The following is a 20,346-nucleotide window of genomic DNA, read 5'->3' on the forward strand; positions in this document are numbered from 1 at the left end:
TTATCTATCATTGGTCTAGATTGATTCAGATGAAGCTGCTGTAGTTCCTATGTAAAATTAGTTTTCCCATGTTGAATTCATGCCATGTTTATTCATGCTGAAATGGATTCAGACCTTCACAAGCTCCTGAGTTTTCTGCTTCTTCACGAACCTTATTGTGGGTTTGCACTATTTTCCTACTGCTGCACTCTGTGAAAAAAAGTACCTGTAGATACTTTAACAATTACTTTGTTCTGCAAAAATAATCATCTATTTCAATTTCCATTCTCCTACTATTCTAAGAGAAGAGTTCCGTTTGAAAACATTCAAATACACTGTGTGCATCAAGAATAACATAAATTCAGATTCATTCTTTACAGCTTAATTTACATTCATCATTTAGTCATAAACAACAAATACATCTTGTAGACTATTATCTTAAAGTAAAAGTTCAGTGAGGACTTTTACTTGTTAAGATCTATAAGAACATAGATGCAAATCCTCACACTTTGCTGCTTATGGCCACGCTGCTTTGCTCCCCTCAGTGATCGACTACTGTTCGTTCGGGAACCACAGTTGTGATCACAAGTGCGTGAGTGTGCTCAACGGCTATCACTGCATCTGTAATGAGGGGTACAGGCTGCTGGATGACGGCAGGACCTGCCAAGGTAAGTTGTTCATACATGGGAGAAGCATCAAAGACCATGTATGCAAAATATATAATTTTTTGTTTTCTGATGCCTGTTAACTAACACACATGCATGATTTAAGGACGATTATTTCACCTTCCGTCATCGCTGACATTTGGCCTAAACAAATAATGATGTTAATATTGTGTAGGGATACTAGAAGGATAATCCATTGACACATTTCTTTGATCACTGAAAGTGACAGTTTATGTCTGCCTGCACCTTTATTGGTGCAATGTTTAAAGAGAGCTTTGCTGTGATCTGCTGAGACCCCAGTGAAAAACAAGAAAAAACCTCAAGGCACTTTGTGTAAAAATTTGAAGAATTTACTGAATTATAGAGAAACCAGGCTCGACAGGCAGTTATAATAAATTGTAGATTCAGCTTCTAAATATTGAGATATATGGGTTTTAACATACTCCTGTCACATAGAAACAAATATAATGTGTGATCACAATACAGTAACAATAGTGCATGTTGTGTGCATGGGAAAATAAGGGACCAACATATTTGTAGATATTCATGCATGATGCACACACAGCAATCTCGCACAACTTTCCCACAGTAACACCGGCAGTACAAGGTCTTATTGATAGGAAACGTACGAATTTATAGTAATTTATAACCAGATAACAACAAAGATTTGCTTTGTGCTTGAAGTTATACACATTCAACCTGTTTGAATTACATAAACTATAATTCTGTTGTTTAATCCAAATATCACAACAGCATTATATAATAAAAGGTTAAACAGTATATACCAACATTACTGCTGCTCCTATTTTAGCTTTTCAAAAACAGCTCTATTTTCAGAGTTAAAGGTCTGTAGTGAAAAAGGCATCTCATTGAATATCACAGAATTATTTTTAAGAATCCCTTATATTTTTCTTATTGTAGTAAAATTTTCTCTCATTCAAAGAAACATGTTTATTTATTCCATTTGTTTAATTCACTCTAAAAACTAACTGGGGAAGTTTTTCAATCTAACAACTGTAAAAAATGCTCTTTGATTTGAATATTGATTCAATGAAACAGCCATGTCTTTCACACACACTTTAACTAAATGTGTGTATGTTATTTAGCCATTGACCTGTGCACTGAGGGAAAACATGACTGTGAACAAATTTGTGTCAGCACCACGGGCACCTTCACCTGCGACTGCAACGAAGGATACACACTCAATGAGGACGAGAAGACCTGCGCACGTTAGTCAGGCCCTCACACAGATACACACCAACACAGGTGTACACAAACAGACAAACACGTGAACGGAAATTGTTCTAAATGCATCTGTCCTACAGCAGGAGCACTAAATGTTCTTTTTCCTTGCTGTCTGTTAAATAAGTAATCCAGTCCTGCCAAATGGACATTTTGTTGTTCTAGAAGTTATATTACTCATCAAGTAGAATTTACAGTCTGAGTACAGTTGGTTTCTCACCTGACCTGAATAGGGTCATCAAAAGAGGGTCTGGGTAGGAAAGTGATTTACCTCTCGATTCCTAGAACTCCTCTAAGTGAATGTGTGAAGTGGATTTAATCATCCTAGGCATAAGTGATAGGTGAAAGTGCAGCAGGAAAAATGGGATTGTGTCTGAATCCTCCGCCTCTCCTAAGGGGAAGATTTTTGACTTGGGTGCAGATGGCTTCAATCAATCTTCTCTCCATCATCTATCTTCTGTGCCAAACATGTGCATTATCATCTTCTTCATTTTTCTTCAGACTGGAGAAGCTACAAACATGTCAAACATGTTAAAATAACATTAAAGAAGTCCAGTTGCTGTTTCTCAATTACTAGAAAACCTCACCTGGAAAATGGAGAATGTTCATTAACTAAAGAAATCACAATTTCTATTAGTTCTGAAATATATACACACATGATCCACTGCAATAATTATTACAGGAAGAAAAAGATTTGTCTGTGTGTGTGTGTGTGTGTCATTTAGCCATTGACCTGTGCGCTGAGGGAAAGCACGACTGTGAACAAATCTGCGTCAGTGCACCAGGTGTCTTCAGCTGCGACTGCAACAAAGGATTCAAACTCAACAAGGACAGGAAGACCTGCACAAGTTAGTGAACTTTCCACATTGTCCATTTGTGTGTCATCACTGGAATGGGAAAAACCAAAAATGCAATTTGCAGTTTGTTTTGCTGGCAAAGACCTTGATTTTGTGGAAGAAAGGTAGAATGAGAAGGGTGAAATAGAAAATCCATGAAAACATGCGTGAAATTATATCCACAGTATAATGTCTCTGGGTTTTGAAAGCTTAAAAAAAATTATAATTAAATGTTATATTTAGCTGAAGTGAGTGTGTATATGCGCAGGTGTAATGTATGTATTAATCAACTGTGTGTCTGCAGACATGGACATGTGTAACACAGTGGAGCATGGCTGTGATCATCAGTGTGTAAGCACCCCAGGATCTTACTACTGTGTCTGCCCTGAGGGACAGCTGCTGCAAGAGGATGGCAAAAGCTGTGGCAGTAGGTCAACTGTCTGATACCCTGCAGTTACATACCATCATGTGATACACTGTATGCAGAGGTGGTAGAAGTACACAAAGTCACTACTCAAGTGAAGTCAAGTCAAGTACTGGTCTAAAGAAAGCTTCCATGGGTGCCACTCCAAATCTTTTACTTAAGTAAGAGTACTAAGCAAATTATCTAGATTTTACATTTTGTTTTAACCAATTCATGTGCTAACAGGAGGTTAACCCAGAATCATACATCAGCTTTTATTTGTTCAGAATACAGCATTGCTATTTAGGACCATATCATTTTTTCTATATTAAAGCCACCAGTTGGTGTTAATTTTGTGGCTGATCATTGTATGTGCTGATTTAGGCAGGAAATCAGTGTCATCATCACGTTTGTCTTTGAGTCAAAAGTAAAAACTTTTGCACAGACATATTTATTACTTTTTTAAAAATATATTACTTGATTAGCTTTGCACCTTCTGATGATGAAAGAACATTTGTTCCAGTGAACTGTGTATCATTACTGTGTTTGGTTTGTAGCTAACCTGTGCTGTTAAGCTTTGATATGTACTGATCCAAAAAGACACATATCTGTCTGGAATCAGATCATTTCAGTGACACCTAGGTTAATGTTTGAGCCTTACAAAAGAAAAAGTCAATCAATAGTTCAGATTGTGATCAGAGTTAGAAAGAGGAGTGTTTTGTTTCTCGGAAGATAAAATAAAGATGAATAGAAATCAAACCTCACTCCGATGAGAAAAGCAACTCAGTTAGGGCTCAGAGAAACTGGCCGGACAGATATGATCTTCTTCTTGATTTTTCTTTTCCTCTGTGATGTTTCTACCAATAACCTTATGGACCATACAGAGATTTGTGGAAGTGTAGACTCATTCATCAACCATTCAAGATTTATACTTGCGGAGCACTTCTCTAACTGGCCACAATGATCTTTTGTTTTGGTAATAATGCTCATGTCACAAGCATAAGCTGTGAGATAAATGTTTCTTCCAAAGCATTGTGTGTCTGAATGCTTGGGATAAATTGAAATCAGTTTTGCTGATACTAATGCATATTCTCCTTCAGCCTGCAAGTCTGCCAACATTGACCTGGTGTTGCTGATTGACGGCTCGAAGAGCGTCCGGCCTCAGAACTTTCAACTGGTCAAAAAGTTTGTCAACCAGGTGGGACATGACTTCATTATTTACACATGACCTTACATACAGTATCAACAACAAATTATCTTGGATTGATGCCGCAATAGGAAATCTTAAATTTCATATTTCTTATATCTTTTTACTGCTTCATTGGGCCAAGAAATCTTCTTCCAGTCTAACGCTATGAGTTCAGTTATTAAATTTAAAGTGTTTCTAAATCATAACTCTTGAATTTAGAAGAGTATTGGATTTACATTTTCAGGTACATTTGCTTTGCATTTAGGTTATTAAATGTATCTGAGATATTTGATCGGCAACATATTTACAACACACAAACTAATGATAATTGAAGAGCCTTTTGGAGTACCTTTTTGTGGTGAATGTCACATCTTCACATCTTCTGTCACTCTCTTCCAGGTTGTGGACTCTCTGGATGTATCTGCCCATGGTACTAGAGTCGGTCTGGTACAGTACTCCAGCCGGGTCAGGACAGAGTTCCCTCTTAACATGTACCACACAGCCGATGAGATCAAAGCTGCAGTAATGAAAGTAAGATGTTAGTTTTTGGTCCGTCTTCATTAATAAATTATGTCTTAATAGCAGATGCATTACCTGCTGCTGGTGTACATAAATAAGGACTCAAGCATTCCAACAAACAACCTTAACAAAGTAAGAATCTAACAATTTAGCTACAGAACTCAAAAAGGTTGCTACTGCCCTTGTCCAGGTTGATTACATGGAGAAAGGTACAATGACAGGTCTGGCCCTAAAACACATGTTGGAGAACAGTTTCTCAGAGGCTGAGGGAGCTCGTCCTTTCAGCCGCAACATCCCCAGAGTCGGACTGGTCTTCACAGATGGACGCTCGCAGGATGACATTACAGAGTACGCCAAGAAAGCCAAGGAAGCAGGTAAGACTGAACCAGTGGTAGGGTTTTTTCCACCTAAACAATGCTGATGTAATTATCTGAATCTATTCACTGTGATGTAATGCTGACACTTGTGTGCAGGTATCACCATGTATGCTGTTGGTGTTGGAAAAGCTGTGGAAGATGAACTTCGTGAGATTGCATCTGAACCTGTGGAGAAACATTTCTATTACACCACTGACTTTACTGCCATTAGCACCATTGCTGAGAACCTCAAACTTAATGTTTGTCCAGGTACAAAAATGGATCAGTCTGTGCAGAAAACACTTAACAGCAACTTACAGAAGCCATATAAAGGGCAAAACACCTCAATCCAAAGTATTAACAGCTGATACCTGTGTTTTATAGAAAGCACTCAAATTGTACCTGGTATAAAGTAAAACATTACTAAACCATCAAACAAAAAGTACCAATGTGGAGGGGAAGTAAAGTATTAAACATCTGTGCAATTTTGATGTAACTGAATGAATAAGTAATGTGTGTAAAACAAAACAAAAAACTACAAAAAAGCAGAAATAAGATCTTAATGCTCGGTGTAAAGTGTATTTGTTTACTTTTAATAATATTAAATTATCTTAAACATTTGACATTTACTTAGATTTACTCACGTTAAAGTTAACTCAGTTACTCAAGTTAAATCCATTCCCAGTGTGAGAGCAAGTGGCTTCTGCTGTGGACTGCTTGTTCTTCAGCACCATCTACTGATAAAACTGGACCATCACAATTACATTACAAAAGTACAAAACAAAACATTCAGATTACAACATACAGTACTAAAACTATAAAGCCACATTTAATAAGAGCTCTTCATTGAAAATAAAAGTAATTTAGATTTTCTTTTACTTGCTTTCTGTGTGAAAATTTGTTAGAAAAGAAAGAGTGCTGAATTGCTCACATACTGCTGGACAGTATAAATTACAACATACATTTCTCCAATTAGTACCTAACAACTGCATCTTTAAAGCAAATGTGTTGAAATGACAGTAATATCTGTCACAAAGCATAAATTAATACATTATCATTGCGACCAAATGTTTGATTACTGTGAATAAAATGTGAAAATTTTCTGTCTCCTGTCTCTCTGTTCCTCAGCAGAGGAGAGTCAGGGGGAGATTGAGGTGAAGGACCCGTGTGCCTGTGAGAGTCTGGTGGAGTTTCAGCAGGCCACCATGAGCAGCCTGGAGAAGTTCACACAGAAACATATCCTTTAAAAAATAAAAAGAGCTTCTACCTAGAGCTGCAACTCTCAGTTATGTCATTATCACTCCATCTGTTGATTATTTGTCTCTGTTTATCAGTTAAAGTTCTCTCCAAATGTCAAAACACATCTCAATTTCTCAGAGCCTCAAGAAGCATTTTTAGGTTTGTCTTGCAACCAGCGCAGAGGCCAATTTCATACATTATATCAACAATTAATTAAAATTATTTTTGGGGCATTTTATCCTTTATATTTTGCAGTGAAGATATGAACAGAAAACACAAGCAAGGAGACAAGGTATGATATGCAACAAAAGGCCCCAGTTGGACTCAAATATAGGAAACTACAGTTATAATGTCGAACTGTAATTTTGGCTACCAGGGCACTTGGAGTTTGTAATTTTAACCTGTAAAAGAACTTGCTGGCAGTTCAGCCATGAATACACAGAATTAGAATCCTTATTATTCCTTAATTTAATGTCTACTGGCTGCAATGACTACTCGTCTCGAAGAGCTGGAAAACCAGCTTCTCTCCAGGAAATGATCTGGTTATCGCAGAGATTACAACACAAGAGAAGAATAATAGGATATGGAGGAGGATTATGACGCCACATTGTGGCAAGATTATTAAAGAAGAAATCAGGAACCCTGCAAATTAATGCACAAAAGCCAAAGTGTCTTTTCAAAAGAACTCAGTGGCCTTAAATAGTTCTGTTGAATCTGAAGAATCATAATTCTGAAGTAAACCACCTTTTGTCTTAAAAAGTAACAAAGAAAGAATACTACCAACTCTATGTTATTGTGCAAAAAAATAAATAAAAAAAATAAAAAATTATTTAAATGCCTATAAAACCAACAAATGTTAAAATTTTATTTAAGTTCCCCACATCTGTCCACCCCTAACATTTTCAGTGCAAACACAAATTCATGTGCCAACAGCATTGGGTGTAATTTAAGAGAGTATCTAACATTTGTCATTGACCTCCGTGTAATATATGCTGTCACATGACATCTGTGTAGTCACATGCACAGAGATGTCTGTAAAAATGTTGGCTAATTATCTAAACTTGCTGTATCCATTGTACTAGATGTTACATATAACATTCACTGAAACCATCAAACAGTGGTCATTCATTAACACGCTTTTCTGTTCTTTTAGTGCCCTATTTATACTTGAAATATGTTAAATATGATGTATTTATAACTGATTTTGTTTTTGTTTTGTTTTTACCAGCAGTAGAATAGCCGATAAAGAATTTGGAGGGGAGAGAACAGGAATAGGAAAGATGAAGTGTTTTAACCACTCCCAATTAGATTTATTTGATCCATTTTCATTGAAAAAATAAATCAATCATGTTATTCTTGTAGAAACATTTTGATTGAGTTTGAATTAAAAAAGGGAACAACAAACTATCACTATTCACTAAGGCTGTGGTCTGTAGTATTTACCCCTTAGTTAATACATTGTTCTTCACTCTGCACCTCCTATATTCTGTCCTATAGTTAAACATATAATGTGTGAAAAGAAAATGTTTACATCTGCTTCACTTATTCATGACATGTATGTAAATTAATACGGTCACCTCACCCATTTTGATGTTCTAACTCATGTGTTTTTGTATAATAAAAGACAACCACAAGGTTATACCATATTTATATTTGAATGCCTGTATATTTGTTATCATTTTGTATTTGTCTGATGAATCCCTGTATTACAGCACAGAATAAAAAAGTAAGGTTTTCACATCTGAATGATGTGTTGTTTTGGGGAAGAAGGAAGAACCTGTAACAACACCTGGCAACAAGGGTCAGGTCAACTCAATGCCCAAGTAAAAGAAAGCACTGGCCTAAAACAAATTCTCCACTACAAGTACCACATCGAATATTTTACAAAAGAAAGTTCTAAACAGATTATTTACATTTTATTTAAAGTACAAAAATGAAAGTACTCTACTAAAAAACAATCTATTTAAACAATACTCATTACTCATGCTAATTATGTCAAATTTAAAGTAATTAATAAAAAATAAGGGTCAAAGGTAAGGTAAGTGAAGGTGGAGCTGACTTTAACCACTTGCAAGTGTATAACCCACAATGATTCTTCTGCATTTATTAGTTGATAATATCTTTCTAAAAACCAGATAATATTTTTATATTAAAACCATGAAGTGGTGTTAATGTTGTGTGGAAAGCGTAGATGCACCCAGAAACCTTTTATAACAGTAACTGTAAATTGGAATTCTTTACTTATAAAGGTGCTGGATTTATTCACCATTTATAAGTTTGTAACATAGAGGGACAAACTTTATCCAAATGTAGAAAAATGGCTTTAATTATGTTGACAGATGAAGTTCTAGTTCACAGACACAATTCCCTAAATAACAAAAGTTTGCACTCAGTTTTGAAAGGGCACAAGAGTCATGTGGGTCAGAGCTCTAAAGATAATTCACTCTGGTGCAACTTACAAAAACCCTAATGGACTGAACTAATTCCTAATGGAATTATTCCATGGAATAATCATGTGCTGTAGTAAAAGGGCAACTCCACTGGGATCACTTACTGCATTCAAGCAAAGAGCCTCGTTAATGACAATGACATTAAACACATTTTCTCAAAAGACTGTGATGTGAGACATGTTTTTTCCATCAGGTACTTCTTTTGAACAAACATTACCAAGTTAAAGTTTTACTGGTGTGCTGGGATAAATGAAGGCACAAAAAGTTGCTGCAAAGCAAGAAAAATCCCATTTTCACTATTTGTACACCTGCAGATTAGCTTCGCAATTAAGAGGTGAAATCTCCCCCCCATTCAAAGTGTGTGTGTGTGTGTGAGCTTTTCTGAAATTTTCTTAAAAAAAAAAACAACCCAAAAAACAATTATCAATTCATAGAGAAAAATTATTAATTATTATATCAGTTAATATAATAATAGTCTTATTAAGATGGAAATTTATTGAGGGGGAAGGCAGTTAATAATTGTTGCTGTACAGATTTAAAAAAACAAATATTTTATTCTGTCTGTGTGTAGTGAAACAGCAACTGCCAGGAAAACTTCTCCTCAGCACCAACAAACTTTGCTCTAAAGTAAAGTTTCTGTTAATTACTTAGATAAAAAAAGTTGATAAAAAACAAAGGTGGACAAATGAAGCTATTCTCCAGATGGGCTGCCCTTTAATATGATCATGTCCCCAGAGAAAGTTTTTGTTTTCAAACAACCTTGTTTATGTCAGTTAACTTTATTAGCAATTCTCTAATGAGTACACTGACGCTTGTTTATGACTTACTAAAAATGACACAGAGAAAATGATCATCTTAATTTTTACAGCTTATAAAATTAATGGTAGGTTAGTAGCAGCTTCTTTTAATGATGAGAAGCTCTCTCAGAGGACATATATAATAATTCCCTTTGATGGGTGTGTGTGCACTTCTTGCAGGAAGTTACCTAACAAGCTACCCCAGTGTGTGCATGTGTTTGTGTGTGTGTGTGACCTTTACTGTTAAAGCTTAATGAGGGCTGATGATGCTTGTCCTACTGCAAGAATCACTTTCTGTACACACGCTGGATTTCTGAAAATGCAGAAGCTCCAAAAAGTCTTAACTACAGCAAGATTGCTCAAGATCAATGATGTAAAAAGTATGGAGTTGTGGAGTTAAACTATAGAAGCGACAATTTTAAAGTAAACAGCCCCAGGAAGTGATGTCACAGATATTATAACATATAGTCATTATAAATTTTGGGGTGGACATTGTACAATGTAGGGATGTATAGAGAGAACACAACAATTCCCCCTTGAGCAAGCCCTAGGCATCAGTGGAGAGCAAAAACTCCCTTTAACAGAAGAAACCTCCAGCAGAACCAGGCTCAGGGTGGGTAGCCACTACCTTGACTGGTTGGGGTGAGTGGAAAGTGAAGAGAGAAAAGCAAAAGAGCAACAAAAGCAACAACAACACATTATACAAGTTGGTAGGACCAGTAGAAGCACACTGGAAGAAAGGGACAGAGAGAGGGAGACAGAGAAGGACAAAGACAACTACTGGAGAAAACACACAGAGTTAATGTCATACAGTGGTGACAATTGTGGGGTGAGCGGAGAGGAGAGAGGGACAATAGGAGGAAAGGAGCTCAGTGCATCAGGGGATGGGTACCCCAGAAGTCTACGCCTATAGCAGCATAACTATAACTAACCATAAGCTTTATCAAAGAGGAAGGTTTTGAGATGAGAATTAAAAGTAGAGAGGGTGACTGCTTCCCAAATCTGAACTGGGAGCTGGTTCCACAGGAGAGGAGCTTGATAGCGAAAGGCTCTACCTCCCATTCTACCTTGGGAAATTCTGGGAACCACAAGTAGGCCTGAATTCTGAGATCAAAGGGGTCTATTGGGATGATATGGTACTACGAGGTCTTCTATATATGATGGAGCCTGACTGTTTAGATCTTTATATATGTTAGAAGCATGGTTTTAAATTCTATTCTACATTTTATGGGAAGTCAATGGAGAGAAGCTAGTGAAGGTGAAATATGATCTCTCTTGCTAGTTCCAGTCAGCACTCTTGCTGCAGCATTTCGGATTAATTGCAGGCTCTTTAGGTAGTTACTGGGGCATCCTGAAAGTAGGGAATTACAGTAGTCCAACCTAGAGGTAACAAATGCATGGACCAGTTTTCCGTAGGTGGAAGAAGGCTGCTCTAGAGATTTGTTTTATATGTGAGGTAAAGGACAAATCCTGGTCAAAAATAAAACCAAGGTTCCTTGCAGTAGTACTGAAGGCCAGACTTATTCCATCGAGAGTAACAATATGGTTGGACAGCATGTTTCTGAGATTTTTGGTCCTAACACAGAGCCTTCTGGAACTTCATAGCTAACCTTTGTGTGCATGGAGGATTATTCATTAACATGAACAAATTGAAATCTATCAGATAGATAAGATTTAAACCAACGTAGTGCAGTTCCTTTAATCCCAATTTCATGTTCTAGTCTCTGTAATAAAATGTTGTGATCAATGGTATCAAATGCAGCACTAAGATCTAACAGAACAAGTATAGAGATGAGCCCATTATCTGATGCCATGAGAAGATCATTGATGATTTTTACCAGTGCTGTTTCTGCACTATGATGAACTCTAAATCCTAACTGAAAGTCTAAATACAAATTATTACAGTACAGGGGTTTGCATAATTGTTTTGCAACTACTTTTTAAGGATTTTAGAAATAAAGGGGATATTAGATATTGGTCTGTAATTGGCTTAAACATCTGGGTCAAGACAGGGTTCTTTAAGTAGTGGTTTAATTAGAGCTACCTTATAGGCCTGTGGTACATAGCCTGTTTCTAAAGATAGATAGATGATATCTAATACGAATGTATCTATTAGAGAAAACCTTATTCAAGCAGGCCCGGATTACCGCACTGCTCAAGAAGTTTTCTCTTGATCCCTCCGTTGTGGAGAATTACAGACCTGTCTCCCTTCTTCCATTTCTAGCCAAGACAATCGAACGAGCAGTCTTCAATAAACTCTCAGAATTTCTTTCCCAGAACAACTTCCTTGATGTCTAGGAATCTCTTCGAGCTGCAAAAGTCTTCTGTCTTAATCCTACTTGATCTATATTTATCTAGTGTTGCCTTTGACACTGTGAACCATCAGATCCTCTGGTCCCCACTCTCTGACTTAGGCATCTCTGGATCAGCTCTAGCCTGGCTTTGGTCTTACCTCTCAGGACACGGCTTCAAGGTATCCTGGGGGGATGTTTCTCACTCTCATAACCTTTCTACTGGTATGCCGCAGGGTTCAGTTCTTGGTCCTCTTCTTTTTTCTGTCTATACTACATCCCTGGGTTCTATCATCTGGTCACATGGCCTTTCCTATCACTGCTATACTGATGAATCGCAGCTCTTCCTGTTCTTTCCACTGGAGGACTCCACTGTCATTTCTGCCTGTCTCTCAGACATCTCTGCCTGGATGAGAGAGAGACATCTTCAGCTCAACCTCTCCAAGACCAAAGTCCTTGTCAGAGTCCTTGTCTAGGTGGAGGAATAGCTTGGGAGGGTTGACACATTTACACTGACGTATTCTTCGTGCTACAACCAAGTTTCAGTAAGACAAAATAAATCAAATTGATGATTGCTTATATTTAATAATTTAATAGTTTTGGGGTTTTGTTCTGTAAGAGGAGTAGTCCTAACCTTTATTAGGTTATTATTAAATCCTCTTGTGGTCATTTTTGGTCTATGCAATTTAGTTGGTCGGGGAGCATACACAGTCTCTATAGGTATGTGGGAGTTGTGGGGGGATGAAGGTTGTACTTCTTGTCAAAGATAGCAGAACCAGAACTGATTTCAACAAAGTGAATATTTCTGAAGTGTCCCCTATCCTATGGATTGTGTGGCTTGTTCTGTAAACTGTAATAATGCTCTAACAATTGAGCTACAGCCTAGACAATTGGAAACCTTTTTGCAGAAACATGGGTTGATTAGGAGAGATGGCATCCATCCTACTTTAGATGGTGCGGATCTCTTAACTAACATATGGCTGAGTTTATTTGACAACCTAATGCATCACAACCCAACACTGAGCCTACAAGGAGACCATGGGTCCTACATGGCTCTCTGAATTGTCCTTACAGCTGTCACCCTTAAAAAAAGGTTGAAATCGACATAGAGACTGTGTCTGACTGTATTTGTGTCCAATCAACTAAATTATATAACCCAAAAATGGTGTCTACAGCCATGCTAGAGCCTTAGTGAGGTTTCAGCTAATCAGCTTGATTACATGCTTACAATGGCAATGTTTTGCTATTGCATTATTTACAATGTTCACAAGATTAGATTAGCATATTTAATGCTAACATTTAATAATCAGCACTTAAACTGTTGGGTCACATTTCAGAAGTAAGAAACCCACATTCACATCAGAGATTTCAAAGATTTCTAATGCTGCCAAACAACATATCCAGCATGGGAAAGGTAGCTTACTTGGTTTATTTAAACAAGCATAATAGGTTTTTGAAAATCGGTCTAAATAGAAATAAGAAGTGTTTTTTATTTAGCTGCCTTCCCATGAGCCCTAAGCATTTGTTGGCTAATCGTTATAGCTCAACTGAAGAGTGAGTCAATGGGTTTAGCTATTTACTCATAAAATATTTAATAAATTATTAATTTTGATTAGATGAAAGGTCCAGTTATTAAAGTTATTACAATTCAACATAAGAGAAATGTCTAAGTAAAATGTCATAATAATCCATGTAATGGTTGTCAAGATATTTCAGCAAAATCTTAGAATGTGAAAGTCAAGCACTTCCTTCACCAGGTGTTATCCAAATGTAATTTATACAATATGCAGCAGTAAATGGTTTAGCAATAAAGAACAGGTTTTATCCATAAATGTAACTACTGTAGTTTTGTAAATTAATACCTGTAAATGATTATTTACCTTTGCAATTTCATAATTTCATTCTTGTAGTTTCATAATGCATATACACATTGGAATATATACACCCCCCCCACCCCCACACATTTTCTGTGTATGCTATATCTAAATGCAGACACTCACCTGTTGGTTCTTGGATGAACAAACAACATATAACATCTGATCTCTACTGGAGCAAAAATGTTGATTTAGAGGTCTCGTCAATATATTGACTAAGGTGGGTGTGAGTGTGTATCAATAAGGTTTAAATTATTTCACAGTAAAATTTAATGATAAATTAGAACAGTAATATTTAACAAGATACTTCATGCACCTTTAAACTGTATTATATTATCCTGAACTGCTTTCTAATAATAGCTAAACTGTACATAACAGTGTTAGAACAAGGATTGTCTGTCACACAGAAAGCAGTAATGTGTCACATGTAGATACAGATTTATTAATGTGTTGTGGATTGTTCTTAGTAATATATAAATATATGTTACTATATATCTATTATAGTACATAGGTGTATATAATAGAATCTTTCTTACCCAGAAATTTGAGATTCTTGATGATTCTTTCAGAGCTGCTGTATTTTTATGTGATAAATTCAATTATATATTGAACCCTTACAATGCAGTTTAAACCTTTTAATTCGCAACAAGAATGTTTGACAGTTGTGTCAGATGATTCCATAGTTTTAAAATAATATATTGTAAAAAAAACTATTTAGATATAATATTTATAAGTGACTATAAAAGGAAATACTGCAAATAGAAAAAGTGAAGGTTGAAAAAAAAATTCAATTTACAATTTACATCATCATGATGTACAAATGTATCTAAATATATATGAACTAAACGTTCGGTGAAAACGATTTCCTCAGTTTTACAAACATTCTCCTTTTATTACAGTATTAAGAAGTATGGTTCTAAATTTGAGAATTGCATTTGCTGCAGAACAGTGGATGTCACTATTTATAAGAGCATAACAGAAGCATGTGAATTTTTAATAATTCTCAATTAATACAGGTTTTTCTACTTTGTTAGATCATCAGCTTTCAAGAGATGAATGTGTCATCAGCCAATGCAACCGTGGACATAAACAATCGAGACTCCTTCATTAAAGCTGTGACCAAGAATGTGATAGTTGTGGTTCTTAGCATCTGTATCAACTACATCAATGCAAGTCTCATTCAAACCTTTTGCAAAAACCAGGTATGACATTTGTTCCATAATGTGTAAACAAAACTGCATTTACTAAAGAAATATCACATACCCCTTTACATAGAGACAGACAACTATTCAAACCTGTTCTGAAATGACTTTGCTTTGTTTTCTCCTTGACTTAGATTTTTTGTTTGCATTGTACCTCACTTGTAAGTCGCTTTGGATAAAAGCGTCTTACAGCGTTACCTAACCAGTGGGCTAATCCAGGCCTGTTTAAATGTGGTGGGCAAGGTGCTTGTTCTGAGAAATGTATTATTGATTTGTGTAATGACACAATTTGCGTAATGAAATTAGTGTGGGTGCAGTTGCTTGAAGGAGAGTGGAGAGAATGGGATCCAGAATATAGGTGGTAGGATGTTTGGAGAGGAGGAGGGCGAATGTGTCGTCCTCAGTCAAATTGGAAAATGAGACTAATGCACTGAGATTAACTTAGTTTTACTCAAATTCTATGATAATTTCTGATGGTTGAACCATCTTTTTAAATGTAATCAACTACTTTTCATTTTTTGTTGAATATTATCTCCTCCAAACAAGTTAAATCAAAAGCTGACACTCACTGGATATTTTAATTTTTTCAGACCATTCTCTCTAAACCCCACAGAAAGTATATGTGCATGAAAATCCCGGTAAATCAGTAGTTTCTAGAATACTCAGGCCAGCCTGTCTGGCACAAACAAAAAAAAAAGCCTATTTAAAGTCACGTTTCTGACCTATTCTGACATGCAGGGCTGGAAGACAGGGGACAAAATCTAGTCATTTATGTTTAGAATGAGGTTTTGAAGGAACTAGGTTTTAAGCATAGTTTAGCCATTACTTTTTCCACCTTCTCTTTGCAAGCGTGATGGACTTCTTCAATGAAACACGAAGGATCGTGACTGCATTTTATTCCCTATTTCTTTTAGTGTGTAAAGAAACAAAACCAAATGTAAAACCCCTGAAATTGGCAAGATCAGATATGCTGGCAAGCAAAAATACACTGTCTGTGAACATTTCATTGATAAACTGACATGTACTTGAATTGTCAACATATCCTGATAAAGTTAACAGTAGTAATGCAGTTGCAATTAACTTCTATACAAAAATATAAGCATTTGAAATTAAAAGATATATAGATATAAATTGTAGTTGTGACAGAGTCGGCCATTTACACTTACATTTCAAAAAATAACTTTTTCAGCAAGCTGCTTAAGCCAAACTGATGTTTTTAGGATATCATAATAATAATTTTGCCCCAGTAATTATGCTGTCCGATGGTACAGTACAGTTACTTTCCTCCCTTGTGTTTTTATTCTCACCCTGCAGATCTTCTACACCAATCCTCGATATATCCTGTTTTTTCACCTGGTGGTCAATGACATGATGCAAGTGACGCTCACCGTCATCCTGTTCATCATCAGCTACATCTTATACAAAATAAAGGTCTCCATCTGTTGCACTGTGATCCTGATTGCCCTGTTCACCACTGAAAACACCCCTTTGAATCTAGCTTGCATGGCTGTGGAGTGCTACATTGCCATATGTCTTCCCCTTCACCACCCCCAAATTTGCACAGTGAAAAGGACATCAATACTGATTAGTTTAATCTGGGCAGTGAGCATGTTGTCTGTGGTTCCAGACCTGTTCATCACCTTGGCCACGGAGTCGCTGGACTTTTTTAATTCCCAAGTGTTCTGCCTTAGGGAAACAGTCTTTCGAAACACCCACCTTATCAAGAAGCGGGACATTACCTATATTACATATCTGGGTATAGTTTGGTTTATTATCTTTTTCACCTACTTCAAGATTATGTTCACAGCAAAAACAGCTAGCAAAGATGCAACAAAAGCCAGAAATACTATCCTCATCCATGGTTTTCAGGTGCTGTTATGTATGGCAACATATGCAGAACCACTGTTAAAAAATGCTCTGCTGCTGTGGTTTCCTATGAACTATTCAGACTCCCTCTTTGCTTGTTATATTATAATACAGATCCTGCCACGATCCATTAGTCCAATCATCTATGGAATAAGAGACAAAACTTTTAGGAAATACCTGAAAAGGTATCTGTTGTGTGTAGGCAGACCAGAGACCAAAGTACATACTGAGCTAACATTTTAACACATAATCTCATTAGTTAAAGCTTGACGTTACGACCTTGCACACTGGTTCAGTACTCTTGCTACCCTTACTGTCCTTTTCTTTTTTTTTCCCTTGATACCCTCCAGGTATTCTACCAAAGTCCTCTGTATATCCTTTTCATTCACCTGGTGATAAAAGACATGATCCATGTGACAGTGACTGTATTATGCTGTTTGTCATCAGCTACACCATGAACTCACTCAAGGCATCAGTCTAGAGTGCTACATATGCATTCTGCTTTCTCTGTTCACCACTGAAAACACCCCACTGAACCTGGCTTGCGTGGCAGTGGAGTGTTAATTTACCATTTGTCTTCCTCTTTGCCACATAGCAGTTCTGTACCATCAAGAGAACATAGCTACTCACTGCTCTGCCCTGGGTAACAACCACTTTGTCCATTCTTGCTAATGTGTTTATCACGTTGGCCACTGACCCACTGCCCTTATGTTGATAATAAAAATGTGAGTAATATCATAGCAATTATTCAAGTAATAAACCCTGCCTCCATCTATTGTAATGCTGAACATTAATGTATCAACTCTTTTGCATTGTGTATTACCAGTAAATGCATAAATAAAAAGAACACACGACAATTATCCATGTTTTGTTTTGTTAAAAATTTATTTTAATATTTCCTAGTTTCAGTGAAGCAGTTTCTAAATTACTTTAAACATTTATTAGTATGTAGCTTTTTCTGTTTTTTTATCTAACATACTCATTGACAGGAATGCATCTGTGATTAGCCAACGCTGGTCGATATAATCTTAGACAGTTTATTGGTCTAGCTCCACTAGGAGGGTGTGTGTCATTTCAATGTTTTCTTTATAAAAACTCTTGTAATAGAACATCATAAGTCATAATTAGTCAGATTAATCTCCACATGCAGCTCCATCATCTGAGGTCAGTGTTATCTTCACTCAATTACTTCTAAATTCATACAAATCAAACAGACTATTTAAGTATTCAACCTTCTAAAAATGTTTAGCTTTTGTAGTGTTTTTAAAGTATTTATGTGAAGATAATAATACTGTACTTTGTATGCTTTTTTGTCTTTTACACAACTTTATCAGCTGCTGAAATGAATTTCACACTTGGAAACAGCAATTTGACAGGACCTGTGAATAACCCGGACACATTAATTTCAGTAGTTGGCAGGATTGTGATTGTTGTTGTCCTTGGTACCTCCATCAACTACATCAATGCCACCATGGTCCACACATTCAACAAGTATCAAGTGTGTAAAATTTAAAAAGGGGAATGAATTAGAAACAAAGTACATCATATATAAAGTTAAAAACAGGAATTCCTTTATTTTTTTTGCTCTCTTATTTTATTTCTTATTAAACAGGTGGCTTTACAAAGTATGTTAACGTGTTCAAATTCATGATGGCATAACAACTCTCAAAGTAGTTGCAGAACAAAGTTGCAGTATTCTATCCCTTGTACTTAATTTTAATTGTAAATTCCTCCTAACTGCTCCTCTTTATCTTTAACTACATGGATCATTTTATTATATCTCAAACTGAGAGAGAACATAAATAGTAACACTTTTAAATTTAAGCTATAGTTTCCACATGGACAAAAATTATACAGTGACCTTTATTTGTATTTTATGTTTTTCTCCAGTATGTCTAGTCTGTATTATAAAATGACAAAACAAATATGAACGTCGTTAAATGCTCATGTCAGAAGATGAATGAAATGAAAGGTAAAAATAGTGATGACTTAATGTAATAGAAATCAGTACAGTCAATTAATCATCTTCAGCTGATTAAGTTTTATTACAAAATTATCTGACAATTTGTTTTTACATTTTAAAAGTACATAGATATAATGTAGTTCCAAATTACACATTCAATGTTTTACCCAAATATAAATTTTAATATATATTACATTAACTAAAATACCATAACAATAACAATATTTACCTAGTTTACCATCATGAGTCTACAGAGAAAATCAACAAATCGTCAAATAGGAGAAAGTGAAGCCTTTAAACTGGTTAAGAAAATAATGTCTGATTACAGTTGAGTAAAAAAGATTTAATCAGAAGCTAACATATAAAATCAGTTTAAAAATATAAACAATAAGTTGTAGTAAAATATTAAAAATAGAGAATGCAGGAATTTGCATTCTCCTTTACGAAATATTCTTTAATACTTTGTATATTGCACTCTAACTCTAGATTTGTACAATTTAGATTTTCAAGATGAACACTCGCTACATCCTTTTTATCCACTTGGTGTACAACGACATGATCCAACTGACAACCAGCATTTCTCTCTACATCTTCGCTACCATCTTCAACACTATCTATGTCTCCTTCTGTGTACTTCTCATTATACCAGCTATTCTAACAACACTAAACACCCCTCTGAATTTAGCTTTCATGGCAGCAGAGTGTTACATTGCTGTCTGTATTCCCCTTCGCTACAACTACATATGTACGGTCAGAAGAACATATATTGTGATTGCTGTAATCTGGGCCATGAGTTCACTTTCTGTCCTGCCAGATGTTTTCATCCTCTTGGCCACTGAACCTCTTCAGTTCCTAAATTCAAGAGTTTTCTGCTCTAGAGACAATGTCTTTAAGAGCACCTACAGTCTGAAGAAGAGAGATGCATCCCACATATTGTGTCTGGTGGTGGTTTGGCTCACTCTGTTCTACACTTACATCAGAATTATGTTTGCTGCTAAAGCTGCTAATGCAGATGCTAAAAAGGCAAGAAACACTCTCCTCCTTCATGGCTTTCAGGTGCTGTTGTGTATGATGGTCTATGTGCAACCTATGTTATTTCAAGTACTAACAAACTTATTTCCAGAGGGGCAAAGATACATATACATAGTTATGTTTATCATAATCCAAATCTTCCCTCGTTTGGTAAGCCCTTTAGTCTATGGGTTACGAGATAAAAGTTTCAGGAAGTCCTTCACACGATATCTTCTATGTACAGTCACCATAAACAATTCACTAAAGACAATAAACATAACGCCGTCATAAAATAGCTGTTGTACTGCTGTTATGCAGCAGTTATGTTCATGATGCATGACAGCAGGAGAAGCAAACTGAGCACTAAGTCCGTAACAATAATCCTTATTTGTTTTTGTTGTCCACTGTAAAATATTGGGTTTAACATCAAATGTGGACAGGAAAATATTCAGCTTTTAATTCAG

General features: G+C 36.1%; 3 protein-coding genes across 6 annotated transcripts in view; all 3 read left to right on the plus strand.

Annotated features, from left to right (window-relative positions):
• The window catches only part of matn4 (matrilin 4), a 30,219-nt gene extending 22,145 nt beyond the window's left edge, over positions 1 to 8,074 (plus strand). The window contains exons 8-17 of one of the 4 annotated variants that reach the window (XM_067505127.1): positions 525 to 647; positions 1,751 to 1,873; positions 2,612 to 2,734; positions 3,027 to 3,149; positions 4,226 to 4,323; positions 4,714 to 4,845; positions 5,024 to 5,207; positions 5,307 to 5,459; positions 6,321 to 6,423; positions 6,906 to 8,074. In XM_067505127.1, the coding sequence (XP_067361228.1) occupies positions 525 to 647; positions 1,751 to 1,873; positions 2,612 to 2,734; positions 3,027 to 3,149; positions 4,226 to 4,323; positions 4,714 to 4,845; positions 5,024 to 5,207; positions 5,307 to 5,459; positions 6,321 to 6,423; positions 6,906 to 6,966 (1,223 nt within the window). In that variant the 3' untranslated portion in view covers positions 6,967 to 8,074. Of the gene's footprint in view, positions 1 to 524; positions 648 to 1,750; positions 1,874 to 2,611; positions 2,735 to 3,026; positions 3,150 to 4,225; positions 4,324 to 4,713; positions 4,846 to 5,023; positions 5,208 to 5,306; positions 5,460 to 6,317; positions 6,424 to 6,905 lie in introns of all 4 variants that reach the window. The other 3 variants (XM_067505126.1, XM_067505128.1, XM_067505129.1) reach the window with 3 other exon arrangements.
• A 6,818-nt stretch (positions 8,075 to 14,892) lies between these two features.
• Positions 14,893 to 17,366, plus strand: LOC137127396 (odorant receptor 131-2-like). The gene is made up of 3 exons (XM_067504315.1): positions 14,893 to 15,042; positions 16,357 to 17,127; positions 17,259 to 17,366. Exons 1-3 carry the CDS (start codon positions 14,893 to 14,895, stop codon positions 17,364 to 17,366), a joined length of 1,029 nt encoding a protein of 342 aa, XP_067360416.1.
• Positions 17,367 to 18,250: 884 nt separating this feature from the next.
• On the plus strand, positions 18,251 to 20,173 carry LOC137127399 (odorant receptor 131-2-like). The gene is made up of 2 exons (XM_067504320.1): positions 18,251 to 18,406; positions 19,373 to 20,173. Exons 1-2 carry the CDS (start codon positions 18,251 to 18,253, stop codon positions 20,171 to 20,173), a joined length of 957 nt encoding a protein of 318 aa, XP_067360421.1.
• Positions 20,174 to 20,346: the final 173 nt, after the last annotated feature.

This window comes from Channa argus, chromosome 5 (assembly GCF_033026475.1).
Source record: "Channa argus isolate prfri chromosome 5, Channa argus male v1.0, whole genome shotgun sequence".
In the NCBI taxonomy this organism is placed as follows: Eukaryota; Metazoa; Chordata; class Actinopteri; order Anabantiformes; family Channidae; genus Channa; species Channa argus.